Here is a 13,497-nt window from a genome sequence, read left to right on the forward strand (position 1 = left end):
TGGGTATAGAAATGTATTTCCATTCAGGGTCCTGAGACCAGTTAATCATAGCAGGCCTAACATCCCTGTCATCTTTGGCCAATGTCCGAAACAGAGGCCCCTCTTGAAATGTCCCTCCTCCTGTCTTTCTAGTCCCGTGCTCATGTGCTTGCTTTCTTCCCTGGCTCACTTTCTCAGTGTCTTCTCTCCCAAATTATTCCCATGTCGCTACCTAGAACATCCCACCCCGTGGCGGAAAATTGCCCCAAGTCTTCAGCCTTAGACATCTGCAACCTTGTCACCCAAGGAAGAATTCTGAAATTCACAGCTAGTCATGCCATCTCACTGCTTGAAGCATCTTTGTCTAGACAGGAGGAATCTAAACTCCAAAAAAAAGGTTAGAAAACCTTTCTTCATTTTGTCTCTGCTGATCTTTTTTTCTATCCTTCCAATTTACTGTGGTTGGGCCAACTTATCTATAGTTCCTGTAGTCCACTACATTGTTTCTAATCTCCTCTGGGCCCTAACCCATAATGTTTCTTATGCCATAATGTTTCATGTGTACTTCCTTTGTGCAGCCTCCTCCATGCTTTTGAGTGTCCCTTTCTCTAACCTTTACTGAGCTGCGGTGGTTAGCACCCATTAAACTTTAAGTTTCTTCAAGGGCAGGGACTGTACCTTGTTCATGGCTTGCCCTAGGAGCTAACAAACTCCTACTCATCCCTCAATATCCTGCTCAAGTGCTATACCCTCTGACTTCTCTGGGCAGTATTAGTTACCCTTCCTCCACTGCAGCTCCAAAGCATCCTCTGCCTACTTGGGCACATACTAGGCATACACTCTGTAAAGGCTGAATGAATGAATTTATTTATGAATAGTCAGTGATTTCCTCAAGATCACAGAATGATCCAGCAGTAGAACTGTAATGAGCTACTCTTCATTTGTTGGAGAGCATTCTTTGGGTTTATGAAAGACCTAGCTAAAAATCAACCCCTGAAATTAAAACTGCATGACAGAGTGCAACTTAGTTCTTATACGAACTATGAAAGGAAGGCTTTTCTTTTTCCAAGTATCCTCTTATTCATGCATTCCCCAGAAGAGGTTTATTCTGCTCATACATGGTTATAGGTCTAGAAAATGCTTTTTATCAGACCATACCTGTCTCTTCTGTACTTTGTTAGAAGCCAGTGACTTGGCTTTTTTTAAAGATTTTATTTATTTATTCATGAGAGACTCCCAGAGAGAGGCAGAGACATAGGCAGAGGGAGAAGCAGACTCCCTGTGGGGAGCCCAAGGTGGGACTTGATCCCAGGATCCTGAGATCACGCCCTGAGCCGAAGGCAGATGCTCAACCACTGAGTCACCCAGGTACCCCATTGTGACTTGGTTTTTTAAGAGTCTCATCCAGGCTCCTTTTTTCCAGAGGTCTGAGACCTGTTCTCTTTCTTACATAGCTTTTTTTTCCCCAGCATCACTTAGCTCATCAGAAACAGAAGCCTAATGCAAAGAGGGCTACTCTAGCATGCTTGGGGTATATTTGGCTACTCTAGCATGCTTGGGGTATATTTGTTTGTTGGAATATACTATTGAATAAAGGCCCACACCAACCACATGCTTTTCACTTTTCACATTCTGGCAAACTCTTCCTTACCCTTCAATACCCTGCTCAAGTGCTGTATCCTCTGACTCCTCTGAGGACATACTATCCTCCCTGCTCTGACCCTCCAAAACTTCCTAGAGTACCATGGCATTGTACTTTACTGTGAATGTCAGTCATCCTCACTGGACCGTGAGCTCTTTGAAGACAGGGACTGCTCTTAATTTCTCTTTATATGCCCTCTGTACCTAACATAGCACCTGGTGCCTATGGATGTTGGTGGCATGGAGATAAAAGGCGATGCAATGATGTTCTCTGGATATCCTATATCCTATAGTCCCCTGACATACGGAGGTCTAATTATTGGCCCTGATTTCTCATGTGGTAAGATGGTAGTCAAAGAGTCTTGCTTTCTTGTGAACTGTTGTAGTCCTTCCCCTTTTTTTTTAAGCACTCTTCATTTTGCCATACACACACCCTGACTTGGTTTGTAGTTGTATTTTTACTTGCATATTTAATATATGTCTTATATATATAACGTGCAGCCAGAGATGAAACCCAGAATCTCACTCCCAACACCTACCATGGCACCTGGCACATAAGCTTAAATCTGTATTTGTTGTTTCAGTACATGAATGCAGGCACAGATGGGTTACTTAAGAGGTATATTCTTAGAGTTACTATGGGACCCCTCAAAGGGTAGTCAGTTTCTGTTTTGGTCTCAGGATTCTTTGAAATAAGAGTCAAGCAGAAATCAACAAGAAGAGCATGTGGAATTATTTTCTTCTCCTAGAAAAATCAATGTTAGGGACGCCTGGGTGGCTCAGTGGTTGAGCGGCTGCCTTCGGTTCAGGTTGTGATCTCGGGGACCTGGGATCGAGTTCCACATCAGGCTCCCAGCACAGAGCCTGCTTCTCCCTCTGCCTATGTCTCTGCCTCTCTCTCTGTCTCTCAAGAATAAATAAATAAAATCTTAAAAAATGAAAAATGAAAAAGCAGTGTTAAGCTGACGGAAGATCTTTTCTTGTCCTCTCTTTATACAGCTGTATAACCTGTAGACCCTCATTCTTAAGAGGCACAGAAGAGGATAGGGTTTGCCTAGGCAAACCACAAAAGGCTGAAACCAGCTGGTGGTTGGCTTATGGGACCACGGATGCAGGCAATATATTAGGCTCAGTCTTAAAGCAGAAGGAACACTGTGAGATACACATTGTCTGATGCAGAGTTATAATACAGAGTTCCATAATTTATTATGAATACCCGCTTTCTTCCCCTTTATCTTACCCAAGTTTTTGTCCTGGATGTGTGCTAGGCCACAGTCTGGGCCCCATAGGAGGAATATAGGAACTACCACCTGATTCCCCCCTCAGGCCTTCTGACTTCAGCTCCCTGCACCAAAGCCTGCTTCTGCTTTATCTGCAGTTTCCCTCCCAAGATACCATATCTTCCCTTGATGTGAGGGCCACGCCCTATGATATCAACCCAGGAGCTTCCCCGTGTCACAGAAAGTCTTAGGCACAGGGGTAGTTTTTTTTCCATGTTTGTGAGCTCTGGGGAAACGAAGCCTCCACACGTGCTGGAGGGCAGATATGCTCCAGCATGAGCCACTGGCGAGCCATGGCAGCTGCCACCAGGTGGTAGAGTCATGGATAGCACGGAAAACAAACTGTTTGGTAGATCTAACAACTTGCAAATGAAGAATTTGTGTTCAGTTGGAAAAACCAGAATGCTCAGTTGTGAGGTCATCCATCAGATCAGGTTTTTGGATCCTAGAGGAATTTCTCTGGGCAGGTTGGTTATGATCTTTTCGTAGACTCATGGCCAGTTTGGTGAAGACCAAAATGTTTGGTGAAGACCAAAATGTTTGGTCGAAGGAGAAGAGATGGGGGGTTCTAACACTCAAGGCTGTGGCCTACTGAATGTTAGTCTCCTCTGATCTGTGAAGGAGGATAGATGGAAAGGAGATATTGTCGCATCCCATTCTTTAACGGTGAGGGAAGCCTTTTCTTTTAAATAGATAGCATTTCCTCTTCTTTAACGATAGCTCCCAAATAAGATGGTGAGATACACGCTCAGCTCTCATAAAATGTGGGCACAGAAACTTAGGTCAAGGGCAAAAGCTTGCAAAAGACAGGCTGTGGGGTCCTTGGGTGGCTCAGTGGTTGGACGTCTGCCTTTGGTTCAGGGCATGATCCCAGTATGCTGGGATCAAGTCCCGCATCAGGCTCCCAGCAGGGAGTCTGCTTCTCCCTCTGCCTGTGTCTCTGCTTCTCTATGTCTCTCATGAATAAATAAAATCTTAAAAAAAAGGCTGGCTGCATTTTATGCCAGCTCAACTGCTTTGACCTCCAGTTCTGACAGGATGCCATTCATACATTTGTTCACTCATTTTGGTGAAATACGAGCTTTGAAAAATGGATATAAATTCCTACTTTAGAAATGATATGAGGGTCTCAGTCAACCTCCTGTACTCCCCCTCTTCAAACCTGCAGTGGTTACCTTCTTGCAGAAAACCGATTTGGAGATAGAAAAACTGATAACAGAGCAAGGACCTAGGATGAAGAGCCGTGGCACATGGGTTGGAAAACAACATCCAGGCATCTGTTTGGTATATGGAAAGCCTTAGCAAATTCAGGAATTGAATTTTTAGGCCTGAATTTGAGGAAATTTGTGGCTTTTCTGCTGGAGTGGATCAAGGAAGGGTGTAATTATCACCCAGGCATAGTAACAGAGAGCAGCTAAAGCCCCAGAGACTCAAGACGTTTGGCTTACCATATCTTGTTCACTGGGGCTATCCGTCTGCATCTAATTTTCCCCGTCTGAATGCTTCCAAGTAAACTACATTCTGTTTTGAGAATTAGGAAATGTTTTATTACTAGGCTTTGCTTTCCTTTTCCTTCTTTGAGGCATCTTTTAGGGTATTCACCTTGGGTGGTTGTTCTGTTTTTTTTTTTTTTTAATGCTTAAGAAATTGTCTGCCTCTGTTCTTTATGCATCTTATTCATCTTATTTTCTCTTCTTAGAAGCATGTAAAAGCTGAAACCTGTAATAATGCATTAGTTTGCAAATATAAATACACATCAGATGATCATTAGCATTTTCTTGGCATTAGCTCATGGCAGCATACACAGTGAATATTAAAGTGTGGCACTGCATACATTTAGAAGCTTAAGAAGTCATTTAAATAAGGACTATTGGTTCCATATAATGTACGCAGTATATGAGGTCTGGATGCTGGGGTCTACCTATTGAGTTCCTTATTTGCAGCCCATCTTTGAAATTTGCAACCATAATAGGCTGGCTTATTGGATTTAATTAATGTCAAGTTCCTGTTGAAAACAATGGAAGTCACTCATTAAAGATGTTAACAAAGAACAGGACTAGAGCAGAACTGACCTCGTTTGCTTGTGTGTATGAGAGCGAACACGAATGTATTCTGTGTGACTGTGCTTGTATGTATGTCAGCAGCGAGCTATCTTTTGCAGGATCTAAGATTGCAACTAGGCAGCTGTAAAAAGAGTGCCTGCCTTGCTTGTCCGGCTGCTTCTGCAAATCTGCCTAACAAGTAGCTCAGTTCCTCCTGATCAAATGATCTTAGAAATGGTTTCCCTCCATTGCACACTGTAATGGTATCTCCCAGGCAAGGCTCCCTGAAACAGCACACCCCTGTCTCTGATAGCAGAGTTCCCTTGGTGAGTGCCCCAGAACAGAAAACCTCCAAAACAAGGCCATTTAAGAATGGGTACTGCTGGCCAACACAACCTGTTGGAGTTCTATCAGTAAATCACCTAGCCTTGGGTCTTCGGATGAAAAAAGCAGGCGAAATCAGTAAGTACTGGCCTCCAGCAGGTTGGAATGAGAAAGCTGGAACTGTCATATGAATATTTGGGGAGGATAAAAGTGTATATATGAGGAGTATGCGTGTGGGGCTGGTTTACTTGGGTGTCCCGGAAGGGGAATTGAGGAGAGTTTGAGATTTTCATCTCCACACTTCAACTTTTGACCCTGGGTATATCAACCCTTGTGCTCCATAAATTCCTCCTGGTGAAGATGGGGATGGTACTCCCTCGTTCACATGATGGTGTTCAACTCAACTAAGCGTGGAAACTTGTTGGACATTACACATTTGCGGAGAAAAAAAAATGAGGTGTGGATCATCAGTTGGTAGCTGACATCTACCCTGAAGCCAATGGCTTGGTAGTTAGACTACTGCCAGTTTTTCCAAACATGGCTTCTTGACTCAGACCTGCTTTGAGTAGGCATACGGACTTTTGCAACATTATGAAAAACTTACTCAGAGCCACAATAAATGCACAGAATGTATACAGTTCTGTTTATTATTTCACATGTGTAAATAATGCCAGCTGGGAACAAGGCCCCATAGTAGGCAGTGTGAAAGCATACAATTATAACTGAGGGGTCCTTATCCTCAAGGAGCTTATGATTGAGTGGGGGAAATGACATATATCAAAACTATGTGCAATTCCAGACAAGGTGACGAATATGCTAAATTGGGCCCACTGGCTGCATTTAGTTAGTGGTTGGGCCATCCCTTGTCCACCTAGCTTGGGTATGCAAGGAGGGTGGGTTTGGAGCTGCTGGGAGACTCAGATGTGGCTCATTCTCACTGTCAAATGAGGTGTATGTTCTTTCCCTCCTCTTTGTCATCATAGCATATTATGAGAATTAATTTCAGAGAAGTCACTAGAAACCTTCAAATGCGGATTGCTGTAGAAATGCAAAGCAATGTCTTAGAGTCTAATACCCTGTTTCCTTTGTGAAAGACTCAGTGATTTTTCTTGTTCTTTGGCAATTACAAACAGTCCCCTACATCTTCTTATGCCATCAGTCATAAGCTGGTTGGTCCAGTTGCCAGTAATGTGTCTAGGATGAGTGGGTTTCATTCGTATCAGCGTAAGCTAGTTAGCAAAGCATACCTGGAAGCTCAGCTAGCCATCTTAAAAATGTGTGCTTGTGTTTACAAGGGAGCCAAGGAAAAGAGCCAGCAGGTAACTCTTGGATCCTTTTTCCCCCACCACCAAAGTATAATTCCATGTGTACACCATTCATCTGGTAGGTAAACCTACCAGCAACCTCATCTGCAAATACAGAGAACAGCCCAGCATCGATACCATTGTCTCAGGAGACATTGGCTGACTTTAAATCTTTTTTTAAAATATATATATTTTTTAAATTTTTATTTATTTATGATAGTCACACACACACACACACAGAGAGAGAGAGAGAGAGAGAGAGGCAGAGACACAGGCAGAGGGAGAAGCAGGCTCCATGCACCGGGAGCCCGACGTGGGATTCGATCCCGGGTCTCCAGGATCGCGCCCTGGGCCAAAGGCAGGCGCCAAACCGCTGCGCCACCCAGGGATCCCGGCTGACTTTAAATCTATATGTACATAATACCTCCACGTCTGGAAGCTGTCATCAAAAACTCAATATTTCTTGATCTGTAGAGCTAGTTCTTGTTAATCAAGGTTTCCCAAATTCTAGAAAATTGAAATACTCTCCTGTCTCATTACATGTTTTAACATAGAGTTCTGTGACTTGCTTACTATATTTTTGGGATTCTAAAATCATCTCCTCTCCTAAGTGTTCTTGTCAGCTTGGATGTCATCTGATCAGCTCGAGGTATCTTGCAACCTTATTCTTCATGTACTATTTCAGAAACATTAGGAAGTTCCCCCCTGAAAATTTCCCCTAGGCTACATCTCATTTCTATGTTAGTTCCTGTAGTTTGGTATGAAGAGGGTATTAAGAAATATTGGTGTGCTCACTGATCTGTAGTAATAGCCTTGTGTGGTTGGTGGTTTGATAGATCTACCTCTGGGTTTTTTTAGATCACAGCTATACATTTGCTGGCCTGGGCTTTTATTTTTGAAGGGAGATCAGAATTAGTTTGTTTCTCACTGGGGAAATATGCAAATAAACAGTTATTTAGATTTTGAAAGCCGACAGAATGATACAGCATGTGGGCTGTCTCTGATGGCACCCGATCTGATGAAAACATGTATTTCAGTTGCTTGTGACTTAATAGAAGGCCTTGAAAATTGAAGGGCCAGTGTTTCTGAATTCTCACCCTTCACACACCTGGCTAGAGCACCCATGGCAAATGGGCACGATGGACATTTTTTAAAGATTTTATTTATTTATTCATGTGTGTGTGAGAGAGAGAGGCAGGCAGAGACATAGGCAGAGGGAGAAGCAAGCTCCATGCAGGGAACCCAATGTGGGACTTGATCCTGGGACTCCAGGATCATGCCCTGAGCGGAAGGCTGATGTTGAACCACTGAGCCACTCAGGTGTCCCACAATGGGCATTTTTTATTGTATCCAATTTAACACCTATGTTCAAGTATGGATTTTGGCCACATTAGCTAATTGATCATCTGTTCTTCCTCTTGAATCTTGCAACATGTAAGTTGGTGGCTTTCTCTTTTGATCTACTGAGTGTTCACAGAGTGTCTGGTGTAGTGCTGTGCTGATTAAGATAGCTCATTTTTGAGGAATGAGAGATTAATGATAATTCTTTGTAATGCCTCATCGTTTCCTCTAAAATTGCCATCAATCTTGATAAAAGTTTTCCTCTAAAGTGCTTTGTACCAAATCTTTGTGTTAAAATGCAAGTCAGCAAAAGGCTGTGTATGTATGTGTGTTTATGTGTGTGTGTCTGTGTGCGGATGCCTGCCCTCACACTTGGGATGGGGCAGGGTGGAGTGTGGAGTAGAGAGAGAGAAAAAAGACAAGAAAGAATGGAAAAAGAGAAGTAATCCTTTCTAGCACTCTGAAAAATGGGGTGTCCAGGCTCCTTGGCTCTCCTGAAACAGGCTCATTTCTTATTGCTAATGAATTTCAATTGTAATTACAGAGCATTGGTAAGCCACATTAAGTCCGAAGGGCTGCATCAAAAATATACACCATCGGGATCCCTGGGTGGCGCAGCGGTTTGGCGCCTGCCTTTGGCCCAGGGCGTGATCCTGGAGACCTGGGATCGAATCCCACGTCAGGCTCCCTGCATGGCGCCTGCTTCTCCCTCTGCCTGTGTCTCTGCCTCTCTCTCTCTCTGTGTGTGACTATCATGAATAAATAAATAAAATCTTTAAAAATATATATACACCATCTACAGAAGACACTTCAATTCTCTCTGCAAAACCTAGTAACCAAGCAGTAAATCAATTTGTGAGTAGATATAAACTGTTGCTGGTTGTCCATTAAAAGTTAGCTGTTTCTTCACAATGCTAAGGGGCAAGTTCTGAAGTAACATGAATGGGCTGTGGCTAGATCCAGTGTGCCACTCACTTGCCAGTTTCTGGTCTGTCGCAGAAGTGAACAACAACAGTTAAACTTTAAAGATAAACAGTTTTTTGATTGGGTTCCTGGAGAATAATGGTGCTTTTGTACAATTCTTGAAATAGAGCCTACAGCCGCCCTGAACAAAATAGTCTCTTTCAAGATCTTGGAAATAATGACATCATAGGCAGATTGAACCAGCAATCCATTAATAGTATCCTTTGTAGAAAGCTGTCTCAGGGGAGGGACCTGGTTTAGTAAACTGGCATTGTTTACAAACATAACATAATAGAATCCCCCATTCGTCTACGTTTATGGAATAATCGGAGACACTTCCCACTTGGGAAACAAACATATTAACACCCGAGCTTCCTTACAAGTCCATACTTTTTTTCCATTGGTTTTCTGAAAGCATGCTTTGAAGCAGTTGCTTTGAAGGTGAGTTAAAGATCACAAGCGCCTCCTGCACTATTCTTTTTCACCAAATCAGAATTCTGTGGAAAAGTAAGAGATGAAGATAGGTTGTACCTTATAAAGAGTAATAAAAACATGAAGTAATATCAGGACAGTTCCAGCAAAGCCAAATCTGAAATGGCTAGGTAAAACCAAATGATGATTTGCTTCACACTTCCCATTTTCAGTGTGGAACTAGACAGAGATTCCTCCATTTCTTTTCCATCTCTGAAAGGTGTATTTCCAGTACCTCTTACATACAGTCCTGGGGTGAGTTGAATAGAGTTAAAACAATTCCAGTTTGCTGGGCAGTAGAAAGGGGTACCATATAAGCTGGGTCCTTTGCAGAATGCCTGTATTATGGACCAGCAAGCATATGGTGGTGAAATTTTGATCAGGGATTTCTAGTGTAATAAAGGGGAATATAATTGGAGCTTTCTATCCCAAGTAGCACTTTTTTCCTCTGCCTAAAATATAACCTGGCCAAATAAGGTCAGAAAAATCAGGCAGCTTGAAAAGAAGCAGGGCATCTACCTGTTGAGTCTAGCCAGAGAACAAAAAAGGAACAAAAAACAACACTCCATTAGCCACACCTAATTATCAAGAACAAAGGAGCCTAGTATTTTGAATTACGTAGGTGTACTAGAACCCTAATGGCCCAGACCCTTACTTGCCTTATTATGTAAGGTAAGCTTCGTATATCCTATTAAAGAGCCCATGCCTGTTTTTCATAACTTTTGTCATCTTAAGTAATATGTCATCAGAAAATATGTATCATCCAGCTCTCTCTCTCTCTCTCTCTCTCTCTCTCAGATACATTTTTCAGAAATTTATCTTCTAGGTATTTGTATTTCAACCCTCAGGTGTTTTGATTTTAATGGCTTTGAAATTTCATTATTTTGGCCAAGCTGTATTTTGTGTATCTGAACTTCCTATAATAATCACCCCATACTCGGGCATTATTTTTAAAACCCCCAAAGTAAAACAGACCAAAAAAAAACACAATAAAAATTAATGCTTTCCCCTGGTGGAAAATTCTCCTCAGCAACTAAATTAACACCATGAGCCTGTCCAATACAGAATAATGCCGCTAATGAAGCCGATCTTAAACTCACTTTTCTTCTGGAGAAACAGTGCATTTAGACGGACCAAATTTAAAAGGCAAAAGGGAATGCAGACCCGTTGGCCCCAGTTTCATATGTTAGTCAAAATATTTACTAGTACCAGTGGTATCTGTGAATATACTTTATCCTTGATTGCAATTTTTTCACTTTATCTTGTTCTGTGTGGTTTCACCTATGTAGGAAAATGTGAGGTTAATCAAGTTGTCTTGGAAAACCAAAATTTTATTACTGAGTATTTCCCCTAGAATGGTTACTGGAAAAAATACAGAGTGGGTCTTAAATTCATTAAGACAATGCAAGATGTGACACTTCGGCAAAGGAAAAGAGATCTCTTGCCCAGATGAAGATCAGGCTACTCCTTGTTAGTTGGCTGTCACCTGTGCAGATGGAGAAACTATTAGTTGGCACTCCCCTATGCTTGAATACCTAAACTGGAGAAAAATTTAGAGCATAGGAAAATTTTGAAAATCTTCTGCACCACCTGATGTAATACTTTGTTACTGAAAATGATATACCCATTGTGACCACCAAAGGGATAAAAATCATTATGACATGTTATTTCTCATTACAGCAGCTGATGAGGATACCTTTGTTGCTCTTGTACCTAAGTTTGTTTATAGTAAATGTTGTAGGAATAAAGTGATCTGCTAAGTCGTTTTTGGAGAGCTCCGATGTGCCTAAATTAGCGCCAGTTAATACTTGATGAATTTACATAGATTATTGTGGCACTGGGATTGGACTTGCCTTGTGTTCCAACTGGAGATTCATTTTGAAGATGCCCTTAAGACATGACTTGAGATGGCAAGCCTCCTTGGGGTCTGAGTAGAGGGACTTGAATTAGAGTAGGATATCAGTTGGAAGCAGAAACATTTCCTTGGGGAGTCCCTGCTTTTCCAGGTCACTTTACCTTCCAGTGGGATGAAACCTGAATGTATTCAGCCCTAAGCACAAGCTACTAACAAGTAATGAAATTAAGAGCAGGTAAGTTGCCAAAACCCTGACTGGTTCTGACCACCCTGTTACTACCTTGCCAAGCTCCCTAGTTCCCCATTTCAGGACATAAAACATGACAAGGAGTCAGGTTATGATGTCTTCTCAGGAGCTGGTTGTTTCCTTGGAGCTAGCTCCTCTTTGCTTATGCTGATATCTGGCTCAGCTTTATCTTCTACCTGCTACCTGAAAATGGGACACTCTTTCCCTGTCACTACACCCGAAGCCTGCCAAAACTGTCAGGCCCACTTGATTGAGCCCCCAGTTTTTTCTCATAAAACAGTAGAGTATGTTCTGTGTGTCCTGTATGCATGGGTAAGAATCCGATGCCAGTGGCATCCCAGTGCCAAAGCAGCTAACAAATCACTGTTGGGGGGCGTTAAAATCTACAGCCAAACCTGTCAACTCCAGATTTTGAGGGGGCTGTGCTTCCTGAGCATTGCTAATATCAAGGTAGAACTTTTTTAAAAAATTATTTTAAAGATTTTCTTTCTTTCTTTCTTTCTTTCTTTCTTTCTTTCTTTCTTTCTTTCTTTCTTTCTCTCTTTCCTTGAGATGCAGAGAGAGACAGACATAGACAGAGGGAGAAGCAGGCTCCCTGCAAGGAGCTAGATGCAGGACTTGATCCCGGAACCCTGGGATCATGACCTAAGCCAAAGGCAGATAGTCAATCACTAAGCCACCCAGGTGCCCCCTAGGGAAGAATTTTTAAAGAAGGTTGTAAATTGTTAATTAAAAGACAATGAGCAGATGGCAGAGAATAAAGTCTCACTTTGAGAAAAGGAAGGGACTTTCTGTGTTTGTGTTTATGTGTTGAAAAGCCACGAATTATTGCCCCTGCTTTCCTCTTTGGGAAATGATACCATTGGTCTTTAGAGAGGCAAATGGTAGAAATCCTCCCCCTAGAAAAGAAACCTCCCCCAAATGGTCATCACAAAACCTGAGATGACGTGCGAGCCCCAGTACTTTGGTGTCCGAGACGTCAGAACCCCCATTCTACCAGATTGTTTTTTTTTTTTAGGCTGCTGCTTTCTCAATTCCTGTTTTCTCCTCCTGTTCTGTAGGAGCTGTGCAATCAGTCATAAGTGAAAATGTCTGACAGTTTGGATAATGAAGAGAAACCCCCAGCTCCCCCGCTGAGAATGAACAGTAACAACCGAGATTCTTCGGCACTCAACCACAGCTCCAAACCACTTCCCATGGCCCCTGAAGAGAAGAATAAGAAAGCCAGGCTTCGCTCTATCTTCCCAGGAGGAGGGGATAAAAGTAAAGTATCAGTGGCCGGGCATTGAAAAGGGGCTAGTTTATTTTTTCATTGTCTCTTTCTTGGGTAGTCATTTCTGGAGCATTGGCGCATGCAGGGCCTGCCTGACCTTTCTGTCTATACCTTTAGAGGTTGTGTTTCGTCAGAGGATAATGTTTGATTGACTTAATGGCAGGTTTGCAGAAAATACATGTATGCCGTGTTTGCCTTTCACATAAAATTGAATTTGTAGTGTTCCACCAAGGGAAGTCATAGCAATGGTACTGTCTTGAATCTGTGAATGGTGACTTTCTTTCCAATAACTTAGCAGGGAATTTACGGTAATCCCTTCTTGTCCTTATTGGAAATTTGAGTAGAGGTGGATTTCTTGCTGTGTACCTTTCTGACAACTGTGAAAATTCTGAATTGCATATACCATGGTCAGTCCAAGCCATCACGTGATTGTCCCTCTGACTCCATATCACAAGGTGGGAAGACCCTTCTAAGTCATTTGTTTTCTCTCATTCCTCTGCCAGTTGTCCCCTAAGCCATCAGCCCTATTTGCACTGACATCACAACAGTATATTAACATTTACCCATGTGTTGTTCCTAAAACCATTTGTGATACCAGTTGGCGAGGGTGTGGCAAGAGAATCTCTAGTAAATAATGGTCAGGTTGCATTAATTAGGGTAAACTTAAACAAAGCTTCTATACATGTGACTATTGAGGTGGAAGAGCATGAAACAAGTACCATAGCAGGCTGCCATAAAAGCAAGAAGGGTGATGTCTTTAGAGAAGGGACATTCTCC

The 13,497-nt window shown here is 42.3% G+C and overlaps 1 protein-coding gene across 11 annotated transcripts in view; it reads left to right on the top strand.

Moving 5' to 3' along the window:
* Positions 1 to 13,497, top strand: part of PAK3 (p21 (RAC1) activated kinase 3) — a 263,749-nt gene that overhangs the window by 151,175 nt on the left and 99,077 nt on the right. For all 11 annotated transcript variants that reach the window (XM_055337745.1, XM_055337742.1, XM_055337741.1 and 8 more), the window contains one exon: positions 12,509 to 12,710. In XM_055337745.1, the coding sequence (XP_055193720.1) occupies positions 12,536 to 12,710 (175 nt within the window). In that variant the 5' untranslated portion in view covers positions 12,509 to 12,535. The remainder of the gene's footprint in view (positions 1 to 12,508; positions 12,711 to 13,497) is intronic.

Source organism: Nyctereutes procyonoides, unplaced genomic scaffold, assembly GCF_905146905.1.
Source record: "Nyctereutes procyonoides isolate TBG_1078 unplaced genomic scaffold, NYPRO_anot_genome, whole genome shotgun sequence".
Lineage (NCBI taxonomy): Eukaryota > Metazoa > Chordata > Mammalia > Carnivora > Canidae > Nyctereutes > Nyctereutes procyonoides.